Here is a 27,852-nt window from a genome sequence, read left to right as displayed (position 1 = left end):
AACAGACTGTTTCCATTTTTTTTATAGTCTTTAAAGTTAAAAATATAGCATGCATCTAAATTTCATTTTTTTTAGATTTTTATTTAGGTAGTAAAATATAGACAATAATCTCGAAACATTTTAAAATTTTAGGAAGAAAAAAGAAGAGAGAATAGATACAATGCACCCTTCAAAAAAAGTTCAATAAAAACATTATTTTGGCCATCAATTACACAATGGCCAAAAATTTAAACGACCAAGAGGCAAAAGACAATAACAAAACATTACACAGAAAACTAAAGATAACGCAACAGAAACCACACCAAAAATCAATGGTGAACTTGAGTGCTCCAGAAGGGTAGGCAGTTTTGGCTAACTAGTGGCAACCCATGAATAGTCTCATTCAAAACTGTCACAATGTTTACAAAAAGGACTTAAATTTAAAACCAATCCTCTACAAAATGTTTGAATCAATGTTAAATGTATGTATTGTGAGTTTGTATGTACAATTCAAGAAGTTTTTAATTTAAATATAACTGATATACCACCATGTTCTTAGAGGTATGACTATAATGGAATTTTAAGCATAGAACTCTCAAAAGTAACATGTTAGTCACATTGGCCAACTTGATATCCAAATGTAATGTTGTTAAAGGATGACAATATCATCACAAATAAAGCAATATGTACAAACAACTCCAACAAACAAGAAATGGATGTCAAAGTGGAATTCTACCTCCATTTTAAAGCTCTATACTATTATGTTTAGTGTTTTGATACATAGTAAGAGCTTTCATACCTGGAGCCTGTTTTAATCTTGATTTACTTCATTTCTGAATCTTTTGGCCCTAACCTATTTCTGGTTGCACATGAAAAAATCCACTCTTTATTGGTTATATTCTTACAAGCTGACAACTGCAAATCATATTTTTTTTTTATTCAAAAATCTTAATTTTTCTTAACTTCATTGATAATTTTTTGCAACCAAGCCTGACAATGCTGATTATTGGTCCCAGTCAGGATAACCTGATCATTAGTACCAACTGTCTGTGTACAATTACTAGGTTGACCTGATACCAATGTAGTCTGGTTAACCTGTACAAACTGTTTCCTTTTATCAATACTTTTCTTTGCATTGTCTCTTTTCTTTCCTTTCTGTTTTCTGACAGGAATTGTTATTGTTTCTAGTTGATCTGGCTCTTCAGGAAGTTTTATAGTATCTGATCTCTGAATATCTTCAAAAGAGCTAATTGTTCCTGATGGCTTTAGTATTGCAGTATCAGATCTAACCACTGATTGGTTCATAAATATTGTATCAGATCTTTCGACTGATTGGTCAATAATCATGGTATCTGATCTTTCCATTGGTTGAAAAGGAAGTGTACCAGTTCTTTTAGCTAAGGTTACTGGTTGCTCTATTGTAGTTTTACTATTTACTTCTTTTCTTGATTTGTTTGATGTTTTTAAAATATCCTGTACTTCTTCATCAGTATCTGTCATGTTGCCTTCTGTTGATATATCTTCATCAATCACAAGTGATTGGCTGTCCTGTCGTGACCTCTGACTTTTATATATATTTTCTGACTTCCTTGAAATTTTTTTGTCGATTTGAGGTTTGGGAGGTACACATGCTTGTGATCTGTTATTTTGGTCCATAATTAATAGTGATCCTAAATCCACTGTATTTGTTCCAAATGCATTATCGCCACTGGACCTCGATACAGGATTGATCTGTAAAGTAAGCTGAAGTTGTTGAGTTTGATCAGTATTAGACACTTTTTGTCCAACAGTTTGGTTTGAATACATGGTAATAACATCACTTAAGGGGAGAGAGAAGTTCATGTATTCAGATGTTAATGTTGATGTTGGAACTGACATTGGTTTTTGTCTTTCATAATGTTCTTTAGTTTTTGGTGGGATTTTAGTTTTTGTACTACTAACCATGTGGTATGTTGTTGGATTATGACCTTGTGACACTGTCTGTGATACACTAACATTTTGTGATGAATTTATGTTACTATTTCGACTTCTTTGTGATTTGGTAGACTTGGAGACTGGTTTGACTGATAATTGATCAATTATTCTTCCTGATGGGTTGTTGTCACATTCTATTGATAAGTCATCTGTAACAGTTTGTCCAATACCCATGACTTCAGTTGGTATATTTCCACTTATAAAAGGATTTCTGTTTTCTAATTGGTTGTTATATTTATTTGCTGTAAACTGACTGACCAATGGTGCAGCAGTATACATTGTAGGATTGTTGACATTGGTTAGGTGTGAAGCTCTTGCAAACTCTTTCAAAACAATATCTGGTATACAAGGCATCTCATTGGACGTTTCACCATTATTTGTAAATATGGTCATGTTTGGGGGAGATAATTCTTGATCAGATAGATTGGCGTTAACTTGTGTATTTGTATAAAGCTGTTTTTGTACTGCAGCTGTTTTTGATGACGATAAATTATTTGTGGCAGACGTCTTACCCGTATTGGGTTTTCTCCTCAAATTTGATTTGAAGATTTTATTTGACTGTAATGATTTATCTCTATTAACCTCTGTCACAAATGTTGAACCAGTCTGAACTGGTCCACATTTTTTAGCACTCTCCAGAAAACTAGGTAAACTCATTTCTACAACTTGAGCATTAGATAAAACTTCTGATACTTTATCCACAGGCATGTTTTCCAGAGAAATTATTTGCTGATTGCCAGCTCCTTGGATAGGTAATGTAAAATTATATATCCTGTTTCCACCATTATCTAAAATTGGGTTCATTATTATTTCCTCTGCTGTTTGGTGTTGTGCTGCTATATTAACTGTATTGGGCTGGATTGTTATAACATTTTCATCTGATTGTGATGACATTTGACCAAACTGATAGTTTGGCTGAGTAAGAACTATGTTTTGCTGCCTCTGCATCATTTGCTGCTGTGTTGGGATCATTGGGTGTGAAGTTGGGATTATGTTTTGTGGAGCTTGGATTATTTGTTGTGGATTTTGGATTATATTTTGCTGAGCTGGAATACCTTCATTTTGAGATTGATGAGAGATGTTATTTTGAGGAATAACAGTAACACCTGCTGGTGTGAACAAAACCTGTGAACTCTGTGAACTATTTGAACTTGTCACAATGACAGTCTGACCTTGGGCCAAATTCGTCTCAACCAAGGATTTCAAAATCTTGCTTTGTTTCTTCTGAACATTACTTTTTATTCTGGCTTGTTCTGCATTAATATTTATACTTAATTCCTGAGCAGGAGTCAGTATAATATTGCCACTGCTAAGATTTATATTAGAACTGGTTCCAGTTTTATTTTGTATGTCATGTGAACAGATTGTTGTTTTATCCTGATTCCCAGTAGTACTGGTACCTATTAGAAGCCCCATATTGTGGAGTGTCTGCTGAAGATTTTTCTGCGTATTTTGAATCTGCATATTTAACTGGTTGTTGATCTGTTGTAGGAGATTTACATTCTAAAATGAAATAAGATAAAAATGTCACCATAATCTCCTGATTAAAGTAAGCCATAAATGGTTAATGTCAGAGAATCATTCATAATTTTTTATGATAATTTAACCTCTAAAATGAAAATTATAGACAGCTGATTCTCTGAATGGGTAATGTCATTAGGCATAATGAAAAGGAAATTTTGTATTACTATCACAAATGTTTTTACAAAGTAAATTTTTTTCTAAATTAAATCTTGACAATGTAAATTTTTTACTAAATGAAATCTTTATAATGTAATTTTTTTTTAATAAATTACATCTTTAAAATGTAAAATGCTTAATGAGTAATACAAAAAGTGCAGTGAACCTTGGTTACAAGTGATTGTCCACAAAAAAACTTTTTGCAGTCATTTCCTTATAAGAAAATCATGGTTCCTGGTGAGGGGAAACAGAAGATGTATAAATTGAAGATTTTGTACATTTTGTAATGAATACCATTTTTTCAATGGGTATAATATGGAGGAATGTTTCCCAGAGAACACTTTATACAAAATAGAAATCAAAGTACACTTAAAACTCTATGTCCCATTTCATAAGAGACAACATTTACATAGTTAGATAAATATAGATTCCACCAGTGTATCATATGTGATGCAATACTTCTCTTGAGACATTACATTTTTTTATAATTAAGGCCAGGCTTGCTAATATCTTTGATATTTATAATTTAACTGTCAAGAATGGATAAAAATCTTATTGCACGATATATAGTGATTTAGTCTGTTTCTTTAATGATTTTTTTACCATAGGGTAGAAAACTATTTTTTCACTTCCTTTTTCAATGATCTGCGGATGTTTGTGTTTTTATGTGACATCTTCAGGCATGGACAGCTTTATTTTGTGAGGTCAGAGGAAAGCAATGAAAATTTTATGTCTATAATTCAGTTTTGACAAATGAAGTACTGGGATCAAGCAAACCACATGTTGATCATAAAAAAATAACCTACTGTTCAAGAAAATTAAAAATCGGCTAAGAATGAGATAAATATTTACATCTGTCTGACTTTTGCCCTGTGATGATAGCGTTTGTTGGAGTAATTGATGTTGTAATTCTTGTTGTTGCTGTAGCTGGATTTGTTGTTCATGTAGTTGAACTTGTAGTTGCTGCAACTGTTCCCTTTGCTTATCGACCTGAAACATAACAAACATTGTCATAAAAAATCCCCATCAATTCCCTTTTAGAATGTAGAAAATATCCCTTTTAAAATACTGCAGATTTTTTATTATTCATGGGATACCAATTTTTGACAAAGTACACATTTTCTATAGGCTTGTATGCCAATGTATGCAGACTGGAAAACCATGAAATCAAATATCCACAAAATAGCAGTTTTCCCTCAATCCACATAAGTTGGTACACACTAAAAAAAAATGAATCCACAATATGTCAAATTCCTCTCTCCAAAGTTAAACTGAAAGGGTTTATATTTATTAATGAACAGATCGATGTACTGAGAAGTAATGCCTTATCATTACTCTAATCTTTGAAAGAGTTTTGTTTGTTAAATGAATTATTATTTTACAAATTAGACCAAGGATAATTTGTATTTTCAGAGAAACACCAGAGCACAAAAGATAAAACCTTGGACCTTCAGTGAATAACTGTAAACACTTTATCAAATGCCAGCATATCATGACTCAATTTTGTGCACCTTAAATTTGCAACTGAACAGAGCAAATTTAAAAGCTCTATGGCTAAATTGATCCATATCAGAGCTTCCAAATAAAAAACTTGAGTAAGTCATTTTTTTTTAACCAGATTTTTTTTTATCTCTTTACACTTTTTAACTTCAGTGACAACAGGCATTCAAGCCAATAAAGGAAATAATTAGGGAATTTACCTACACCATTCAGCCAAATTGATACCAATCTTAAGCATGGGCTTTACTATAGAATGGAATTCCATCTTACCAATTATTTCTATACCGCAGACAAGTCTTAAAAGTTTTTCATATCTGCAATGACCTTTTGAGTGTAATGAAAGAATACTATGCCATTTTTCAATCTTTTAACCATAGAAGTCCCAGTGGATCAGTCTGAGCACAAATCTTCATATTAGTCTTTTAATGTCATATTGATTATTGCTCTCCAGTGTGGTGTGTAGAAACTGAAGTTCAGTATAACTTACAACATTTGTCTGTATTTCTGTAACTGCAGTCTCCATAGATGCCACAGCTTTTGATTGCTCTACAAAATGAATTCAATCAATAATGAATATTGATTTCAAAAAGAGACATATTTTGACAGTGATCTTTTTAGATATTTCATATGAGTCGTGTATTTGTTATTTTTACTTTTAATGCAGTAACAAAGCTGGTTGCTAGAAGCAGGAGCAGTACAAAGTACAAACCTACCTTTTGTGTAAAGAACTGATACAGTATTATTTAAACTAGATATTACAGGATTCTAATTGTTTACTTTCAACTAAGTGCTTAATTTTAAAAAAAATTTCATCATTTATGGGCAATAACTCCTGTAAGAAGTCAATTAATGGTTTCAGTCATATTGCATTCTTGCAGTGTGCTCATTTCGCTGTTGACGCTTTCTGTCTCCTTGATAAAGTTTTAATATAGGTTAATGACAAAATTTCAAAAAAGGTCAAATATTGTCATTTACAGCAATAACTGTTTTCACGAATTCTGTAATATTGGTATAAAGTAGGTAAATCTTCTAAAGCATCTTTACCATGTCAGATTTTCTCTATCTATTATGATTTTCAGGCATTAGACATTAACATGCTTTTTACCCCTATGTTCTATTTTAAGCCATGGCAGTAATATGGTGGGATGGCTTTGATCCAGAATATTCAAGCTCTTTGATTTTATGATTTCATTTTGCATTGTGTTATTGTTCATTTCAGGTAGGCGGTAGCCTTTTCCTCAATTCCTCTGCCCATATCATAAACTTGGATATGTAAGATGACTCTTTTCGAGGCTGAGACATTTTCACATATGTTGTTAAATTTTTAGGGTACGAAGTGAGATTGGTTTTACATAATTTAGCACACCCCGGAAAGCCTTTTGCAATATGCCTTCTTGAGGTAAAAATCCCTTTTTTCACACAATAAAATCTTTGAAAATTCTGTTCTTTGCATAGATTTGATAACTCCATAGTTTTTACACCTTTATTCTAAAAGCTCTCCAAATCAGCACAAATAGTTAAGCTCAGTCACTTGTTAAAAATTGAAACATGTCCAATATCACTGCACAGAGTTTACACACTACTTTTGAGTTCCTCATTATGAGGCACATGAGGAATATTGACCCAAATAAGTTCAACTGGAGTCAGCTTCTAGGCAGCTTCAGTTTATGTAGTCAATTGAATTTAATCACAAAAGAATGAACAAAATATTTTATTACTGTAAACTAACTTATTCTCGCAAGTAGAAAAATAAAGTGAATATAAACTGTTGTGAATATGTAACACTTTGATCTTTACATATATAGATATATCAAGAAAATAAAAAAAAATAAAAATAAATTGCTATGAATATAAAAATAAGAAGATGTGGTATGATTGCCAATGAGACAACTCTCCACCAGTGAAATTGGTTGAAAAGGGCTAAACATGAAAATAAAGCAAAAATAAGTTGGTTTACAGTATTCTTTCAAAAGGATGTAAACAATGTTACAAAACAGGCTGACTTTACCGACCTTTCTTTTTACTTTTATGGTGGTATTTTTTAAGTCCATGGGTGGGAGGTTCTCTGTCACCATTGGTTTGTGCCATCTGTTGGTTCACTTGTACTATGGTTGTCCGTGAACATCCAGTTACAGCTGTCACAAATGTATAACAATTTTTCCTGGCACATGCTGCAATTAAAATCATTTCTGTTACATTACACCTCCATAAGTATGTGTGGAATTTTTTTATGAAAAAAAGCAGACGAAAGTCAGCAGGCAATCTGATGTCAACATATATACCGGGGTATGTTCCTCCTAACAGAAGAAGAGACTTTTTTAAACATTGTTTTTATCTTGTTCCTGTTGGAACAAATATTTTATACCCTTTTTCGGTCATGAACAAATATTAATATTTCTTCCAGTGGAAATAATTTTCCAGAATATTTCTTCAATTTAGAAGGAATTTCAATTCCATGAGACTGAAACCATGATGGTAATTTGTAACTATATCTACTATTTTAAATAAAGTCAAATAATGGTGAACCCTGGAGGAATTGGGTTAATCCCCATTTGATGATGGCAATTTTTCAATTTAACAGTCTGTTGATTCCTTAAATCTTGCCCATCTACGGTTCATTTTGCTAAACCAAACTAAATTTATTTGGTAAAAAAATCACTATTCAAACTGCAAATGTTTTGATGACACGTTGCAGTAATACAGAATTATTCTGTAGGATGAAATAGCTCAAATATTGAAATATAATACAAAACAAAACATGTTAGATATGTATACATTTTATAATTCCACTACAAAATGTGGTTATTCTATGGGCATTGTATATTTTTAATAATCTGCAAGCTTTATTGATCAAGTCTTCATTTGAAATTTAACAGTACTAATGACCTCTTTTGTTTTATCTTAACTCACCTGTTGGTGTGAGCATTTCAGCAATAACCCTTCTAGCCTCTAATTGACCTTGCCTTGCCCTTCTCCTCCATTCTTCTAATATAGTCCTGTGTGTCAAAGCCATCTATTATAAACAAACAAAATATCTGATTAACATAGGTACCTGTCCCAAGTTAGATAACTCATCAGTTTTATTTTCTGTCTGATAAAGAATTGCTGTGGAAGTCATATATATGAATTGGTAGTTTTTGCTAAAATTTATTCAAAACCTTTTTTAGGCAGGTGTTGAAAATTGTTTATTGTTCATGACCGTATATTGATGTGTTCTTTTTTATGATTTTATTGTGTTATTGCATGGCATGCTGTCTAAATGGTATAAACCCCACATATTCTTTTATTCATATTTCATTTCTCACAACAATAAAGAATTTCTAAAAACTAAAATGAAAAATAATCCTTATAAAGATCTAGAGTACCAATAAGTGACAGCTAATACAGGAAAACAAAAAAAACTATTTACAGACACGAATAACTTTGTTTGAAAGAAATGAAGATTAAGATATCTTACCATTACACAGTTGTCGACACAGCATCTCTTTTTAGCTAAATCATCAAATGATTGCAACAGTCCAAGTCGAGCTTTTCCTTTCACTGGCAGGGCACGGAATCGTTTCTGAAAATGATGGAAAGATAAAATTTATAGATTATATATTGTTAGGTACAAGTATATTTAGTGGAAACTTTCCACTTGATTCAAGTAAGTGTGTTGTACAATAGTTTTTTGGGTGTAGGAAATCCATAATAGAAAGATTATATGTTTATCGTGCCATTCTAAATAAAACATATAAACCGTTGGTTTTCCCCTTTGAATGGTTTTACACTAGTAATTTTTTGGGGCCCTTTATAGCTTACTGTTCGGTGTGAGCCAAGGCTCCGTGTTGAAGACCGTACTGTGACCTATAATGGTTTACTTTTATAAATTTTGACTTGGATGGAGAGTTGTCTCATTGGCACTCATACCACATCTTCTTATATCTATTTATGTTAAAATAAATTAATATTATAAAAACGGGAACACTCTACTTATGATTTAATATTATGTCAGGTGTATCAATTTTTCTGAAATGTGTCAGTATTAAAAATCATTTTTTTTTAGAAACATTACAATTAAGGTAAAATGATTTGATATGCTTAGTAAAAGATGACAATTACAATTTAAACACAATACTCTAAATGTTACAGATATTCACAAAACTTGGTATGCATATGATATACCTCCTCGGTTTTTAATTTTTTATGTAAGAAGTTGTTGGAGTAACAGAGAATTTTCTGTGTTGCACGTTCACACAGCTGAAGTTTTCTCTTTAAGTTCTCTCTATTCAATAATACAAATTCTGTAAATTTCTCTGACTTTTTGTGCCCATTTCCAAGTCCAATGATAACATTCCTGAAATGAATAAACTCTTTCTGTGTTTATGTCATGCAATATTGAACATAATTAAATTAATAACTAAGTTGAGTATTTTATAAGCTTTTGCATAGCAAAATTACATTTTCAATTGGGAGTTACCAGTATAATATATATGTAGGACTCTAAAGTACGATGGTACTCTAAAGTGCAATGGTCACGCTCAACTGCTATGGTCTACGCTAAAGTGCGATGGTGTCAAACGCTTAAGTGCGATGGTTCTTTATTTTTTTAAGTGCGATTATATGACACGCTAAAGTGCGATGGTATAACACTCTAAAGTGTGATGGTGTAACAGGATTGGGGTTCAGGCAATGATTTTAGTTTGTTGCTGTGTTCCTATTAGTTTTTCGTTTATTGTTTTCTTTACAAATCAAGCCGTTGTTATTCTCTTTTGAATTGTTTTACACTGGTCATTGTGTGGCCATATATAGCTTGCTGTGCAGCATGGGCCACGGTTATTAGTTGCATACATCACCGACATTTGGTCTTGGGTGGATAGTTGTATCATTGACAATACCACATCCTCTTATTTTTATTTAAATTACGATAGCTATTTAAAAAGTGCAATGGTTACCTTGCAGTAGCAAGTATATACTTTATGAACCTGTCTCAAGCCAGGAACCTGTAATTCAGTGGTAGTCGTTTGTTGCTGTATTTCATATTTGTTTTCCGTTTATTGTTTTGTATAGAAATCAGGCCGTTTGAATTTACACTGGTCGTTTTGAGGCCATTTGGTCTTCATAGAATACTATAATTATATGGGGTTCAAGCCAATGCTCTGCGTTAAAGGCCATGAGTTAACCTAAATTTGTTTACATTTATGACACTTGGTCTTGGATGGAGAGTTGTCTCATTGGCAATCATATTACGATTCTAGTGAATCTAGTCGTTAGGTTACTGTCTAGTTGACGAATATCCATCTCTTTAACAGAAATGACGTACCATATTGTAAAAAGAGATGTTTTATAGAATAATTTAACTAAAATCACACAAGTACATGACATGGGATTACAAACATAGAAGGAGTTTCTAAATTAAATAATTTTTTTTTGGAACTCCAGCTGTTTTGATCAAATTTCCTTTTACAAATCAAGTTAACCACTTCCAGGGCTGACCAAGAATAATCCGGATTGGGATCATTTGTTTCTTTCTTCTTTCTTTTCTTGTCTAATAAAAACCTTTCATCTGGACAAATATTCACGTTTTCCGGCATGTCCATTTATATTTGTACAAACGGTTTGTGACGTTGCTAACGTCCATACATTCGCGATCAAACGCTCTTTCGCAGAAAAACGCACTTTAGCTTATTGAGGCATCAGACTTTAGCGTATATACCATTGAATAGCCCAGACCATCGCACTTTAGTGTGACCATCGCGTTTTAGCGTCCCTATCGTACTTTAGAGTCCTACATATATACAATGTTTGTCTAAGACCAAATTCTCCTGATTCAAGATGGTCATGAATACGCATGAAATAATTGCCACTGGAGGTTAAGCAAGCAACAATCAATCATTCCTGATTCTAATTATTTCAAAATTGAATGTTTGCAGAGGCAGATTTAGGAAGGAGTTACATATATGGTTAATGCATAGACTTTTTATATCTACACCTAATGTTGCCTAGTTTGGGTGCTCCTTTTCTCAAAATCCTGGATCCACATCTTGTTTGGGACAATCTTTGTTTTTATATAACTTACACATTCTGCCTTTGGAATAAAAAGGAGTCAAAGGTGCATAATCTTGCTATTTTTCACTATAATTTCAAGGCTGTACTATAAACAATGAAAATAAAATACTTTTACCAAAATTATATATAGTTTCATTTGAAAAACCCAAATACAACATATTTAATACTGTATACTGGAGAAATGACACTTTTGATCTTAAGTACCATTTTGGCCCTCAATCGTACTTCTCTTTTGTAATAACCACTAAAATATGAAAATCTGTCAACTTTGAAAAAATAATTCAATATAAGTAAAAAAAACATCTGCAATAAATTAATACTATGTATGTTATGAAAATACCCTAATTTTGTTGGTTAGACTTCATTTTAACTGTAACTTACCTTTTGAGTTTTTTTGATGGACTATTATCAGAATTTTGATCGGAATTATTTTCAGGATTATTGTCTTGCTGTTTTTCAGGACTGTTTTCTGATGTTTTCTCAGGTGTTTTTTGAGTCTCAGCAACATATTTATCATAACATTTTAAAGCACTCAGACGCCTAGCCTCTGATGCCATGGCACTAAGCTGTGACGCCCTTTTTTGCTTCTCAGCTTCTACACCTTAAATAGAAAACAAGTGCACATTTTTATCACAAGACACAAAGTTTATATAATAAACAGATCAGACACATTGTGTTTCATTCTGTTTCATATGATCAGTTACAATATTTCCCTCTCAAGGTGGTACATAACACTACAGGGAGATAACTCTGTAAAAATCAGCTGAACGTTTTAATCACGTTCTATTGTTAAGAAAATATTAAGCTTCTCAATGATAAAAATTAGTGTTTGTCAAACTGCTATATATCCAATGAAATTTTTCCGATAAAGTGTGTGGTTCAAGTTTTTTGAAATTTTTATATTTTTGACAAAGGGTCAAAGTAAATATTTTGTCAAAATTTTATGAAAATTAAACGAGCCAAATTAATTTTAGTCAAGGTGTTTGGTACCACCTTAAGGGGAGTCGATACGGTTTCACATTATTTTTTCATTTTTGAGACATGTTGTAGATCGAGACAAAATCTTTGAATAAAATGCTTCGCTGGGGCGCAGCTTGATACGACCGCAGAGGTCGAACCCTGAACAGTTGGGGCAAGTATGGACACAACATTCAAGCTTGATACAGCTCTGAATTTGGATTGTTATTAAATATTTGACACAGCAGAGGTTTCTGACACAGAAAGAATGTGGTCTAAGAACTTGAATTTTTTTTAATTTACCTATTATGGTCCAATGTCCAAAATCAAAATACATGGTTAGATTCAGCATATCAAAGAACCCCATATATTCAATTTTTGTTAAAATCAAACAAAGTTTAATTTTGGACCCCAACTTGGACAAACTTGAAAACTGGGCCCATAATCAAAAATTTAAACACATGTTTAGATTCTGCATATCAAAGAACCCCAAGAATTCAATTTTTTCTAAAATCAAACTAAGTTTAATTTTGGACCCTTTGGACCTTAATGTAGACCAATTTAAAAAACAGGACTTAAAATTAAAAATCTAAATACACAGTTAGATTTGGAATATCAAAGAACCCCAATAATTCAATTTTTGATGAAATCAAACAAAGTTTAATTTTGGACCCTTTTGTCCTCAATATGAACCAATTTGATAGCGGGGCCCACAAATAAAAAATCTAAATTCATGGTTAGATTCAGCATATTAAAGAACCCCATATATTCAATTTTTGTTGAAATCAAAAAAAGTTTAATTTTGGACCCTTTGGACCCCAACTTGGACCAACTTGAAAACTGGGCCCATAATCAAAAATCTAAACACATGTTTAGATTCAGCATATCAAAGAACCCCAACAATTCAATTTTTGTTAAAATCAAACTAAGTTTAATTTTGGACCCTTTGGACCTCAATGAAGACCAATTTAAAAAAGCGGGGCCCACAAATAAAAAATCTAAATACATGGTTAGATTCAGCATATCTAAGAACCTTATATATTCAATTTTTGTTGAAATCAAACAAAGTTTAATTTTGGACCCCAATTTGGACCAACTTGAAAACTGGGCCCATAATCAAAAATCTAAATACATGTTTAGATTCAGCATATCAAAGAACCCCATATATTCAATTTTTGTTGAAATCAAACAAAGTTTAATTTTGGACCCTATCTTGGACCAATTTGAAAACTGGGCCCATAATCAAAAATCTAAACACATGTTTGGATTCAGCATATCAAAGAACCCCAAGAATTCAATTTTTGTTAAAATCAAACTAAGTTTAATTTTGGACCCTATCTTGGACCAATTTGAAAACTGGGCCCATAATCAAAAATCTAAACACATGTTTAGATTCAGCATATCAAAGAACCCCAAAAATTCAATTTTTGTTAAAATCAAACTAAGTTTAATTTTGGACCCTTTGGACCTTAATGTAGACCAATTTAAAAAACATGGACCCAAAATTAAAAATCTAAATACACGGTTAGATTTGGCAGATCAAAGAACCCCAATAATTCAATTTTTGATGAAATCAAACAAAGTTTAATTTTGGACCCTTTTGACCTCAATATGAACCAATTTGATAACGGGGTCCACAAATAAAAAATCTAAATACATGGTTAGATTCAGCATATCAAAGAACCCCATATATTCATTTTTTGTTGAAATCAAACAAAGTTTAATTTTGGACCCCAATTTGGACCAACTTGAAATCTGGGCCAAAAATCAAAAATCTAAATACATGTTTAGATTCAGCATATCAAAGAACCTCATATATTCAATTTTTGCTAAAACCAATCAAAGTTTAATTTTGGACCCTTTGGACCTTAATGTAGACCAATTTGAAAACTGGACCCAAAATTAAAAATCTAAATACACTGTTAGATTCGGCATAGCAAATAAATAAATGTGATCAAAGATTTTACAAATCTAATGTGCCATACTGTGCAATTAAAGATTACTTCTTGAAATTTTTCAATATTTGAAATTTGAAAAAAAAAATAATATTTGAATAATTCTTTTTAATTTCTGAAATCTGAAATGAGAAAAAATTGACCCCCCCCCACTATTTCTTTTTATCCCCCCCCCCTTTTTTTCCCCCAAAAAATTCTTTCCCTCAAGATATGGCCATAATCTCAATTCAAATTTCCAATGGAGTTGGCAACCATACTTACCCATTTAAATTTACCATAGTGCTAACTTAATCTATTTTATAATAGAATTAAAAATATAGTGTCAAATCTTTCATATGGATTTTTTTGTAAAAAAAAAAGATGCAACATTTGCAAATATTTTTACTGGTCTTCCTTTATAAATATGCATTTCTTTAAACATAATTTAAAAGCAGTGTAAGGGAAGTAACCAAAACGTTGTTTTTGGATTACCTCCCTTACACTGTTTTAAATTATCTTTATTGTTCATTAACCATTACTTTATACATAATTTAAAAGCAGTGTAAGGGAGATAATTTCAATGATGTATTTGATTTATCTCCCTTACACTGCTTAAAATTATGTTTTGTACTAAAGTATTTGTCCATTAACCAGGACAACCTTGTTTTTCCCCCTTTTTTGCCCCTAATTCCTAAACGGTTTGAGCCATAACCCCCCAAAGCAAATCTTAACCATCCCTTTGTGGTATGGAAACTTGTAGTATAATTTCAGAGAGATCCATACACCGTTCCACAGTTATTGTCTGGAAACTAGAAAATGCTTATTTTTGGCCCCTTTTTGGCCCCTTATTCCTTAACTGTTGGTACCATAACCCCCAAAATCAATCCCAACCTTCCTTTTGTGGTATTTAATCTTACGGTCAAATTTCAAAAAGATCCATTCACTTAAACTAAAGTTAGAGTGCGAAAACCAATGTGTCTTCGGACGACAACGACGCCGGACGACGACGCCGTCATACCAATATACGACCACAAAATTTTTTTGCGGTCGTATAAAAATCATAAAATAAAAAAATAGATTTCAGTGATTGTTTTCAAGAAAAAATTAAGCTTAAAATTCAGATGTTTTGTAATTTCTATAATACCATTTCTAAACAACTTTGATTTGTTTTATTAAACTGGTACTTTAGGCAATCAAAAGGCCAATTTGGTTTTATTCAAGATTATTTACAGAAGGCACTTTCCATATTTGTAGATACAACCTGACTAAAAATGAGATTAAACATGCAGCCATTAGCCTAGAAACGATTATTATGAAGACCTTGGTAATGAACCAATGAAACAATATACCGTATGATACTGTCAAATTTTTACAATTCTAGCTCTCCAAATATTTTACCTTGAGCATTCCTGATGATGGTCTATCCAGAAAACGCACTTCAAAGTTCAAACAAATTTTATGGTAACACATAAGTTTTGTGAATTTATTTTAAAATGCACAATGAAAGCTAAATCATTTGAAAATATAACAAAAATAAAAGAATCTCTTAAAACAGTTCAATAAAGGACAGCAAATTTAACATATTTTGGCATATTATACAAAATTTAATAAAGTTTTGAAATGAACCTATATTGCTGTCATGTAATTTTATTTTTCCCGAATGACTCCCTTTATAAAACAAGCATTCTGAGAGTATTGCATGGCAATACATAGTCCCCTACCAGTTAAAAATTCATTTTACTGGAACAAAATGCTAACCTGATTTATAACTTGTCATGGTGTAAACTATATAACAAACATCAAATCAATATCTTCAAGCATGATGAAAAAAGTGTGGAAAACTGATTATTAGCGTGAACTTTCTAAGTCCAAGGACCACAACGCTGCAAAAAAATCATCTGAACCAAACAAAATTCCATCTTGATCTGTTACTTGTCCTGGTAAAACTATATACCAAATATCAAATCAATATCTTCAAGCATGATGAAAAAAAGTGAGGAAAACTGATTACTCGCATGAATTTTCAAAGTCCAAGGAACATAACTCTGCACAAAATCATCAGACCGGAAAAAAATTCAAACATGATTTATAACTGGTCACGATAAAACTATACACCAAATATCATATTAATATCTTCAAGCATAAAGAAAATAATTCTGGAAAAACTGATTTGCCAGACTGACGGATGGACAGACAGACAGACAGAGTGCAAACCTAAAGTCCCCTTCGACTTCGTTGGTAGGGGACTAAAAAACATGTACAAATTAAAGACTTGTAAACAACAATGAACAAAACATGGTCAAAATAAGCCAAACTTGGTACTCTGTATGCTCATTATTGCCTTTACTTACCATTAGCCTCAATATATATCTGTAGACAGGCACATTTTTTTCTTTTAATTACAGGACAATATAGGTGTATAGCTGGAACAAAAAAAATGTAAGATTATGTCAGTTCTCAAATGCCCAAAGATAAAGTTCAGCAGTATCATTATAAAAAGATATGAATATTTCTCTGACTGACCCTTTTTTTTTAAATCAATTGTAGCATTCATTAGAACATAAGGTTCAAATATCATTCTCTGGAAAATCAGTAACAATATAAATTACTGATTGGTGTAATAATTCTGAAAAATATAAGAATACAAATCAGAAACATGTTCTGATCTTTAAAATTTGCATTTTAACTACAGTTTATTTGCTGGAGATTTTTATAAGGAATGACTGTAATATTTTTTCTGTCTATGAAGAAATAACATCAAAAAATGTGGTGCACACTGAATAACCTGCATGAAGAATCTTGAAAAAAATGCTGATGACGTCACCTTCACATGACAAAATTATGTCTATGAGTTGATAGGCAAAAACTTTCAGCCAATCAGAAGATGTGTTACATCCAAAATTAAATTATTTTAAATAGATAATTTCTTTGCAAAGTTTAGTATGAAACAGGCCATTCAAAGGAATTAACAATGTTTAAATTGCTTTTTTTTTTTAAATTTTACATCTATGATCGAGGGCCATGATGAGTGGGTCGGAAAAATTAAGTGTCAGCTATGAAGGGTCAGATCAATTTATATTGATTGGGTGAAATGTCTCCCAGTACACTGTTTCCTTGTGAGATGTGTATGGTCAGTCTACTACAAAACACCTTTTATATTTATATCATATTGCAATAAGTTACCAACCTGAAAATGCATGTAATATTTACCACTGGATGTTTAGCAGCCATCAGCAATCAATTAAACTTATTATATTCCATGAGCACGTAAAACTTTAATATGGGATGTGCTTTTTCTTTAACATTTTTTTCTCAAAAAATTGCATATGTGCATATTTTATTTCCCTTCTTACCATTAGGCAGATCATACTGATCAGCTAACTGTTTTGCCCATGTTTTTGCCTCTTTGATGTATTTATCTCTTTCCTGTTCATTAGATACAGAACCAGCATTCTTTGTCTTTTTAGGACGATCCAAAGTAAGACCTGTAACAACATTTTTAAATTAATAGTAAATGGGAAAAATCTTGATGTGAAACAATTGTCATAATTTTATTTGCCTTCACTTATCGTTTCAAGGAAACTTATAATTGCTTACAAGCTGAAACATACCTTGTAAAAGGCTTTTGAACCATATCCTTATGACAGTCATAGCAAAATGTAATATACTGCAGCTGTGCTATTTGCGCAGTCAAATTGAATTGACCGTGTAATCATTTGTGATATACAGTCACTGATTGTATATCTCCTTGTTTATGACGTTGACAGTGCATTTCCGTAGAGTTTTATTTATGATGTCACTAAAAGTACAGGTTCACAGAATTTTTTCATCGTTTTCTCGCTCCAAATTAAACAAGAGTGCACACGCTGAAATATCTCGCCTGTTTTACTCACCATTGATTTTGTGTTGAAAGTCTTAAAGATAAGGATTTTACTACAAGTATCACATAAACTTAAAAGTTTTAAAGATCCCTGACAATGAGGTCAAGGTCAGATAAAAACTGTCACACAGACATGTACACCTTACAATTACTCCATAAACCATATACAGTTGACCTATTGCTTATAGTACTTGAAAAACAGACCAAAACACAAAAACTTAACATTGACCAATGAACCATTAGAATGAGGTCACGGTCAGATGACACAAGCTAGACAGACATGTACACCTTACAATCATTCCATACACCAAATATAGTTGACCTATTGCTTACAGTACTTGAAAAACAGACCAAAACTCAAAAAATTAACAATGACCAATGAACCATGGAAATGAGGTCAAGGTCATATGAAACCTGTCAGTCTGACATGTACCCCTTACAATCATTCCATACACCACATTAATAGTTGACCTGCTGCTTGTAGTATCTGAGAAACGGACCTAATCACGTAACTTTAACCTTGATCACTGATCCATGAATTGAGGTTGAGGTCAGGTTAACCCTGTCTGACAGACGTGTAGACGTTGCAAGGAACCCATATACCAAATATAGTTATCCTATTACTAATAATAAGTGAGAAATTCACATGACAAAAAAAATTGAATTTTTATTTCAAGCAGTCACTGAACCATGAAAATGAGGCCAAGGACAATGGCCATATGACAGACGAAAACTTCGTAACATAAGGTACCTGCATACAAGGTATGAAACATCCTGGTCTTCTACCTTCTGAAATATAAAGCTTTATACAAATAGTTTACGCCGCCACCGCCGCCGGATAGTAATACCTATGTCTCGCATATTGGGACTTTAGTCGCAGGCGAGACAAAAATGATGGTTTTAACCCTAAATATTTCATTTGGAACAGTTGTAGGAGTTGCAGTATATAAAGAATAACCATACATTGTCTCGAAATATAAATTTTATTTGTACTCGGCTCAAAACAGGATAGAAATGCTCGGCATAGCCTCGCTTTCTACCTGTTTCTAAGCCTTGTACAAATAAAATTTATATTTTGAGACAATGTATGGTTATTCTATATTTATAAATGTTGCATATCAACATGATATAATAAATTGTGATCAAATGATCTATCTTGGATTAAGATTACATAGTTATTTAATGTTTTCAAGAGATTTGTCACTTAGCTCCAAAGTTTACTGAAGTAATGATGTTACTTTTATGGGGCTCCAGTAGGATACCCCTTTATGTCACAAGATCACGCTTAAAATTCACCAGGTCACTTTTAAACAAATAAAACATTTTCATTTTGAACATTTTCAAAGGTCATTTTAAATGTTATGTCAGGTCATTAGGCCACCACCACATAATGGAATCACATGATTTACCATGGTATTAAATCATAGATTCTTCTAGCTTGGGTTTTGTTTTATCACCAAATAATTCATTGTATACATTTATAAAAAAAAAAACAGGAGATGCGATAGGATTGCCAATGAGACAACTATCCACCAAAGTTCAAATGAAGTGGATGTAAGTAATTATAGACAACTATACAACCTTCAACAATGAAAAAACCCATACCGTATTGTTAGCTATAAAAGGCCCTGACATGAAAAATATGAAACAATTCAATTGAGAAAACTAACAGCCTAATTTGATTGCTGTCAAAATGATATGTATACCTATTTCTATCACTTACCACATGCATTACATAGCAGTAACATTTTCTGTTTCACTGGGTCATATTTCTGTTTGGGTGCTGGAACATGCTTAGATCTTCTATTCTTCAAAGACTTCTTTGAGAATCTGTTAATGACATATCTCGACTTGCACAAATCACAACAAAATGGAGTTCCTGCAAAATGAATATTAATATTCTTAAGAAACATTTTCTACAAGGGGGGTAAAAAAACATTTTTAGAAATTCAATGCACAAGAACCGTAAAAGTGACGCTACCCAAATTTGTACTTGATCTGAGTTTTGTGGTAATAAGCATTGTGTATACGTTTCATAACATTTAGTTGAGGCAAACTAAAGTAAGAGAATGGAAACGAAAAATTCAGCAATTTTTCCATTTGTAGAGGGGCATAACTCTAGAACAGCAAAAGTGACACCACCAAAATTCAAACTTGATCTGTGTTTTGTGGTAATTAGCATTGTGTATAAGTTTCATAACATTTGGTTGAGGCAAACTAAAGTAAGAGAATGGAAACGAAAAATTCAGCAATTTTTCCATTTGTAGAGGGCATAACTCTAGAACGGTAAAAGTGACGTCACCAAAATTCAAACTTGATCTGTGTTTTCTGGTAATAAGCATTGTGTATAAGTTTCACAACATTTGGTTGAGGCAAAATGAAAGTTAGAGAACAGAAACAAAACATTTAGCAATTTTTCCATTTGTAAAGGGGCATAACTCTAGAACGGTTAAAGTGATGCCACCAAAATTCAAACTTGATCTGTGTTTTGTGGTAATAAGCATTGTGTATAAGTTTCATAATATTTGGTTGAGGCAAACTAAAGTTAGAGAATGGAAACCAATTTTGGGACGTACGTACAGACGGACAAGGGTAAAACTTAATGCCCCTTCTGCTACGGCGGAGGCATAAAAAATTCAGAATGTAAGTTTAAAGAACTGTGAATTCATCATTATTCAAAGGGTACCAACTTTCCTGAATTTTATCGATTAATGTAAACTTCTAATCTAAAAGTCAACATAATACAATTTTTCTTAAGGCTTTTATGTTAACCTCAGAATCAAATACCCACGAAAAATACAATTTTTCCTCAACCCACAAAAATTGGTACCTATTACGAAAAGTAAATGAATCCACAGTATTAACAAACCACAAATTACATCAAATGTGTTTCATACTATTCCATAATAAAACTCACCATCTTGAAGAATATCACATGGTCTATCTGGTGCTGTGGAAGAAAACGGAAAACGTTTGGGTTTCTTTTGTTTTCGTCGTGAAAGCTGTGAGTCATCATCAGGTGAGAACATCTGTCGTGGTCTTTTTCTACGTTTACTTCTAATTCCATTCTCTGGTTTACTAACTTCAGTTATATCAGATTTTGCCTACATAATAAATCTATACATTTTACAAATTTGGAAGCATATTCTGTAATTCTATAAAAATAATTGATATACTTGATGTATATTTAGATTTATATTATGAAGTTACATAAAAAAAATATACTAACTGTGGATTCATTATTATTTGTTGGATACCAATTTTCGTTGATTTCTTAGGAACAGGTGAACCACAAATTTAAATGGTCAATGAATTATCAATTTTCTATAGGCTTGTATGCCAACTTTGGCGATACCAAGAAATTAAATATGCCCGAAAATGTAAGTTTTCCTAAATCCACGAATATTGGTACCCATGAATATAAATGAATCCACAGTATTTCATTCAGTCTGTACAATTCAGTGGTGTTTTGCTGGTTAATGTCTGTTTCATTTGTTTTTCTTTATTTTTTTGGCATTAATCAGGCAGTTGGTTATATCGCTTCAATTGTTTCACATTGTGTGACTTTAATAGATGCCTATACCATATCAGTTTTGTCATTGTTGAAGACTGTACAGTGACCTATCATTTGGAATCTGATGGATAGTTGTCTCATTGGCAATCATACATGTACCACCTCTCCTTACTTTATATCATTTTATTGCTTTCACTAATTTTTATTCATTAAATGACTGATTAAATTTGTTATATTTTTTTTTATATATATATATATACCTTGTGTGGAAGGTACTTTTTTTATATATACATGTAGTCTAAAACCATGTACAAATGTATGAAAATTCCTTAATTCAGATAGTCACTACATGTAATTGTAAGTTATAATACTGTATATAGCAAAAGTTCCACATACCATTCCTAAATGAACATAATGAAAGGTCTGAAGACTAATATCAGCTTCATACATTTCTTGAATTCATGAAAAAGTGTAATTTCATGGATACTTATTATAGATTAAGTTCATGTCTTATGAGTAAATATGCATATACTCATAAGATTATTTGTGAAATGACCATTTGAATTTTAAAGTGACGGGTCCTATTCAAGTAAGTCAAAGGTCCTGTATAAAGCATCAGAATAAAGAATGAGAGGTCCCCGACTTTTGTAATTCAGAAATGAAAAATTCTTTATATGAAAATTTCATGTACCCTTTATTTTGTGGTTTTGCCAAAGTCTGCCCAAAAAATCAGCATTATTGTTGGAGATTTGTACTTCATTGAACACTAAAATTCCTGGTTCACTTTTGCTCACAAAATCCATATAAATTGGTACCCTGCAATGTATAATGAATGTACTGTGGTGCACAAGGTCAGACTGCTGTCCAGTAATGTGTATCCAACTTCTCCTTTCATTCATCTTTAATTCTGAACTATCACTTACTTGTTTAGAAATCTTTGATCTTTCTTCTTCTGAAGATACTTTACTCATGTTTTCTCCTTTGTCTAGAACAAATAACAACTGATTAAAGTTTTATCAATAAATCAAACATTCTAAATGCATAAGCCAAGTAGTACTTACAAGTCTATGAAAACTTCACAAAATTCATATTTTTTTCTCAAGTGGTCTTAAGTGGGACTGTTGTGAAAAGAGCTGCAAGACCATTTGAATTTGCAGGTGAAAGGTCTTCATTAAGGGTCCTGTATCAGTGCAAAGAATTCGAGACCCCTGACATTTTTAATTTAGAAATAAAAAGCCCTCTCAACTCCCAGAAATGACAATTGTTCAGTGGTTATATGTACATGTATCACAAAAAAAATCACTTGAATAGTAAATAATTGACTTATTGTCTAATAAAGATTCAGTTTCATATTAAAAAAAAATACATTATATATAATTATTGTTAATAAAACACAAATAAGCCAAATCCTTGCCACCAGGCTCTATTCAGCAGGTAACCCTTTATGATAACTGACTGGATATTAAATCCATAAGTTAAACAATTTTGTCTCGCCTGCGACGAAAGTCGTGGAAAGCGAGACATAGGTATTGCTTTTCTGGCAGCAACAGGGGAGGAGGTTGGGTTACATTACTATCAGTACATATCAGTGTGACAACAATTTCGAGGCCCTGACCCCTAGGGCATGGTCAAGCAACTTTGAATTGTTGCAATGTTGCTGTCCATCAGATCGTCTTTTTTTTAATTTTCTGCCGACAGGCGAGACATATATCTGTGTCAACAGTTAAGTATTTCAGTCCTTTTTTCAAAAATATTTTTCATGTAATTTACTCTCTATAACCTCTGATTTGACCAATGTTTTTGAATCTTTTTAAAACTGAGCAATTGCATTTTTTCCAGGGTGCAGCCATCTAGCCCAGGGTTTTTCTATACTAGTATAGAAAGTCCCTGTCTAGCCTACAACTCAATAACTGTACAAATGTATTCCAATAATAAACAAGATAAATACGAGGAGTGCACTGTCATGACTGTCAGCTATGCAAATCATTTTTTAATCTTTTTATTAATATACTGCTTTCTTTATAGAGGGTGGTAAGGGGGGTCTGAACACGGAAACACGTGAAATAAAAATCGCAAAAATGTTGCACAGAAAATTAAAATCGGATAAAACGAAGCATGAGAAATAAAATCGTAAATATTAAGGAAAAGAGTACTAGAAGTTATTACTCAGCCGTTCTTGGAGATCATGCAGTTATTATTAATGGACATGAATTCGAAGACCCTGCGGTCACCTTTTAGTGTTATTATATAGAAGTATATAATGCATTCAACAATCTGTTTTGAATTTTCCTCCATTTCAACTTATTGATACTGTTATTTAAGTAGATCTAAGTACTTATAGGCTATTAATGAAGAGAGCAATTAATATCCCCGGGAACCAGTTCATTAATACATCTGTCTTTGAATTAGTCCAGGTTTACTTTTCAATCAAATGCGGGACAAGCACGAGAAATTAAGAGTACCGACACGAAACACAGAAAATAAATAAGGGGAAAAATGAAGCACGCACATCGAACCAAACACGAGAATACGAGAAATGAAACGTCAAAACAAGAATGTACTTGAAATAAAAAGGCCGAAAATGTTGCATGAAAATAATTACCCTTTACCACCCTCATTATACATTTATTAACTGAAATGTTTAGCTTAATATATGATTACCCTTTACCACCCTCATTATATATTTATTAACTAAAATGTTTAGCTTAATATATGATTACCCTTTACCACCCTCATTATATATTTATTAACTAAAATGTTTAGCTAAATAATATATGAATTGCTTTTTTTTTTGAATTATTTTGATATTATGTAGCGTTTATTTCTATTAAAATTTACAGCTGATGACTTGCTGTCAGGTGACCCATAGATGTGCTTGCCACATGAGCTGCTGATGGTTTAGTCAAACAATTTTATTCAAATATGTAATTCTATATAAGATTGCTAGAAATTTGTATTTTGGTTGTTGCCTGGCTTTACTCATTTGTACAGGGACAGTATATACAGTCTATAATTCTATAGACTGTCCCTGATTTTGTATGTTTTACACTGAGACTACTATAACAACTGTGTTATATAGTAGTCTCAGGTTTTACAGGTGCATGATTCCATGAATGCTTTGTATACGATATTTTCATTCGTTAAAAAGCTCACCAGAGCTTATGTTTGTATATTTCGTACTATGCCGAACCATAATAAAGTTTTGTTTATCACGAAAAATATTTTCTTCGCTTGATACTGAGCATCAGTCACTAATTTGGGAGAAATTATCAAAGCATTACGCCTTAAAATCCTTGTAAATGTTGTGAGACTTACATTTTAAAGACTATTCGAGGTCAACAAAAGACAGCTTCCATGTTCATATTGTTTGATTCATCTTATTATGCTTAACAATATGACGATTTGATTCATAGAGAACAAAAACACCTCCATCTACAATAGTAATAATCCCCAGTATTTTAGAACGCCATTTTCTCCTAACGGTACTTCTCGGCGTATCGATAAATCCTAAGTGCACTTGTCGGAAGTTTAACCGCGGGAAATTTGAACTCGGGTGAAGACTAAAAGTACGATTTTTATCATTATCACCGTTTTCCTTATATTTATAGTTAAAGGGGCATTAGCTGTCAAATTCAAGTTCACCGAATTGTCTCAAATTCTCATATTTGATTTATGATATACTAAAACGTATATTCAAATTACAATAAGTCTGAATTAAACAATCATTTAACAATGCCTGGGCTCGATAATATATATCAGCATTTCGTGTGTATTTTAGTCTAGACGCCATCTAATTAACCATCGAGATGACCTCCGAAGACTGCCGACGGTCACATAACCCGATATAAACATAAACATAAATATAAATAGATAGCGACCTCGTGCAATTAGACTCTTCTAGGTCTGTTTGGTTTCATGTTATAGGTTAAAAAAAGTCAATCATCATTTTTACCTTATAAGAATGATTTTTTTTGGATCGAATCAGTCAACGAAATGGTTCACCTTTGTTTCACTTTCAATGTTGATATTCTTTTCCTTTTAATGGTTGAACACGACTAATACATGCGTAACCAATCTCTGGCTAATGGGTTAAATTGAAGGTCACATGAATACGGCTTCAATGAGGTCGAATTATTCACTTGCAAGTGAATAATTCATCAGCGATGTTTCTTAGTTTATTTTGACAAAATTGACTAAACTGGCTGCTTAAAGCAAATTATAATTTCACTATTTCACTTTCATTAATGATTGAACAAAAAAAAATCACGTATTTAATTTTTTTTTTTTATATCTAGTAGCTTATGGCCATTTAAAATGTTTGATTTTTCATTCATCAGTTCATTCATTTGACTTTCTGTTTCGTCATACTCATTATGAAGTTTGCCTGAGACTGACGACAGTTCAAATACACGTCACCGTACAATTTCAGATACACGTCACTGCACACCTGAATGCGTCAGCTTGAATAAAAATATGATTGCACGCACGCGGGAAAATAAATATACGCCTTATATATATATATATATATATATATATAACTGTTTTAGTAGTTCATTTACTGCTTAATCGCCTTTCTTAATACGATTTACCAATTCTTTGGTTGACAAAGAATAAATGGGCAACAGTAGATTCCTATGCACGGTCTTAGTTTCCGACTTACTTTAACCATACTCAGGCCTTATCACATATACGGGGATATTTGTATCTGGATGAGATACTACAATGTATGGTTCCCTATTCCAACAGTTTGTCAGCTTTTCAAGCGGCCTACCTTTGATATGTATGTTCTTGAGAAGAACTAAATCTCCCTGTTTCAAAACTGAATTTCTCACTTTTAAGTCGTACCAGGTTTTATGTCTCTTGCTAGCTTTCTATGCAACTTTTGCAGTTGTCTTGTATGCAAAACTCTTTTCTAGCTGACTAGCATAAGATTCGTGACTCTTACATTGAGATAAGTCTCTATCAACGCATAGAAAACCATCAACCGGGAGACGAGGATACCACCTAGACATTAAGAAATGTGGGCTATATCCCGTACTCTCATGCTTTGTGGCATTATATGCATGTACTAAAGGCGACACGTAAGTCTTCCAATGTGACTTTTGTTCGTCGTTCCAGGTTCCAAGCTTAAAAGTGTGGAGTTAAACCTTTCGCACTGTCCGTTTCCAGATAGATATGGGGCGATGAACAGCAAGCTGCTCGAAAGAAAATAGTAGAGGTATTAACTATAGTCCCCCTATTCTGGCTTTTGAGGGTCATAGTCTACCATTCATTTTGAACAGAGACGCCAGTGGTGATAGGTTAGGCGCCATACTTTATTTAGAATGGTATTGAAAGGGTGATAGCATGTGCGAGTAGAGCGCTTTGTGCTGCGGAGAAATTGTATCCGGCCCTTAAACGAGTTTCTCACTTTGCATGAAATGGGCGGTTACAGATACATTTCGTGACTATCTTTATGAAAATAAATTTGAAGTCAGCACGGATAATAATCCGCTCACATATGTCTTGGGTAAAGCCAAATCAGACGCTATATTACAGAGATGGAGAGCAGAATTAACAGGTTATGATTCAGTTTGGTTTATAGGAGTGTTAATTAGTACATTGGCGCTGACAGTTTGTCGAGGATTGATAGTGGCCATCGGGTATTGTTTAGCGATGCTGTTGAGGCTATATGCGATGGATACTATTTAAGTATCGTCCAGCTGTCCACCAGCTGAGAGCATTTTTATGTCTCCAACTGTGGAAGGTATAGTCCATAAGGATAATCCCGGGCTAAATGTTTTTTCAGACATTTCTTGGGCTGAAGAAGAGAAGAAAGACGAAGATATAGCGAGGGCACTTGAGTTTAAAAGAGCAGAACAGAAACCTACGAAGAGAGACATTTGTAAGCAACCTTTAGATACACCGAAGTGACTTTACGACTGGGATGAATTAGTTATTAAGAAAGAAGTCCTCTATAGGGTAAGTAATCTCAATGAAGAGACTATATATCAGCTTATTTTACCGGCTATTTACAGGGATATTGCTCTGAGAGGTTTACACGACGATGCTGGTCACCAAGGCCGAGATCGTACTCTATATCTTGTCAATTCCAGATTTTATTGGCCTTGAATGAACAAGGATGTAGAAGTTAATGTAAGTTTGCGTCTTGCCCGAACTATATATTACGGAAAACTAAGTACTCTCAGATCTGTACTTAGTGTCTTTTTGTTGTGGGGATGTATAAGTACCCGTCCACTTCCACTCGAGCTCTGTGTTTTCGTTAGATGTATTTCTATTTGTATCCATCTGATGAGTTAAGCATTTTTCAACTGATTTTTATAGTTTGTTATTATGTTGTACTGTTACACCACTGTCCCAAGTTAGGGGGGGGGGGGGTTGAGCGC

General features: G+C 32.7%; 1 protein-coding gene across 1 annotated transcript; it reads right to left on the bottom strand.

Annotated features, from left to right (window-relative positions):
* Positions 1-843: 843 nt before the first annotated feature.
* Positions 844-24,955, bottom strand: LOC127729059 (uncharacterized). The gene is made up of 14 exons (XM_052236687.1): positions 24,782-24,955; positions 22,390-22,451; positions 20,870-21,056; positions 19,676-19,831; positions 17,426-17,557; positions 16,424-16,495; positions 11,563-11,782; positions 9,298-9,469; positions 8,591-8,695; positions 8,044-8,146; positions 7,146-7,304; positions 5,621-5,679; positions 4,486-4,623; positions 844-3,456 (listed from the first exon to the last, which is right to left on the bottom strand). Exons 2-14 carry the CDS (start codon positions 22,435-22,437, stop codon positions 928-930), a joined length of 4,080 nt encoding a protein of 1,359 aa, XP_052092647.1. The 5' UTR covers positions 22,438-22,451; positions 24,782-24,955; the 3' UTR covers positions 844-927.
* Between the last annotated feature and the right edge of the window lie 2,897 nt (positions 24,956-27,852).

Source organism: Mytilus californianus, unplaced genomic scaffold, assembly GCF_021869535.1.
Source record: "Mytilus californianus isolate M0D057914Y unplaced genomic scaffold, xbMytCali1.0.p SCAF_2, whole genome shotgun sequence".
Classification (NCBI taxonomy): Eukaryota; Metazoa; Mollusca; class Bivalvia; order Mytilida; family Mytilidae; genus Mytilus; species Mytilus californianus.
This window is presented reverse-complemented; position numbering and strand designations above follow the sequence as displayed.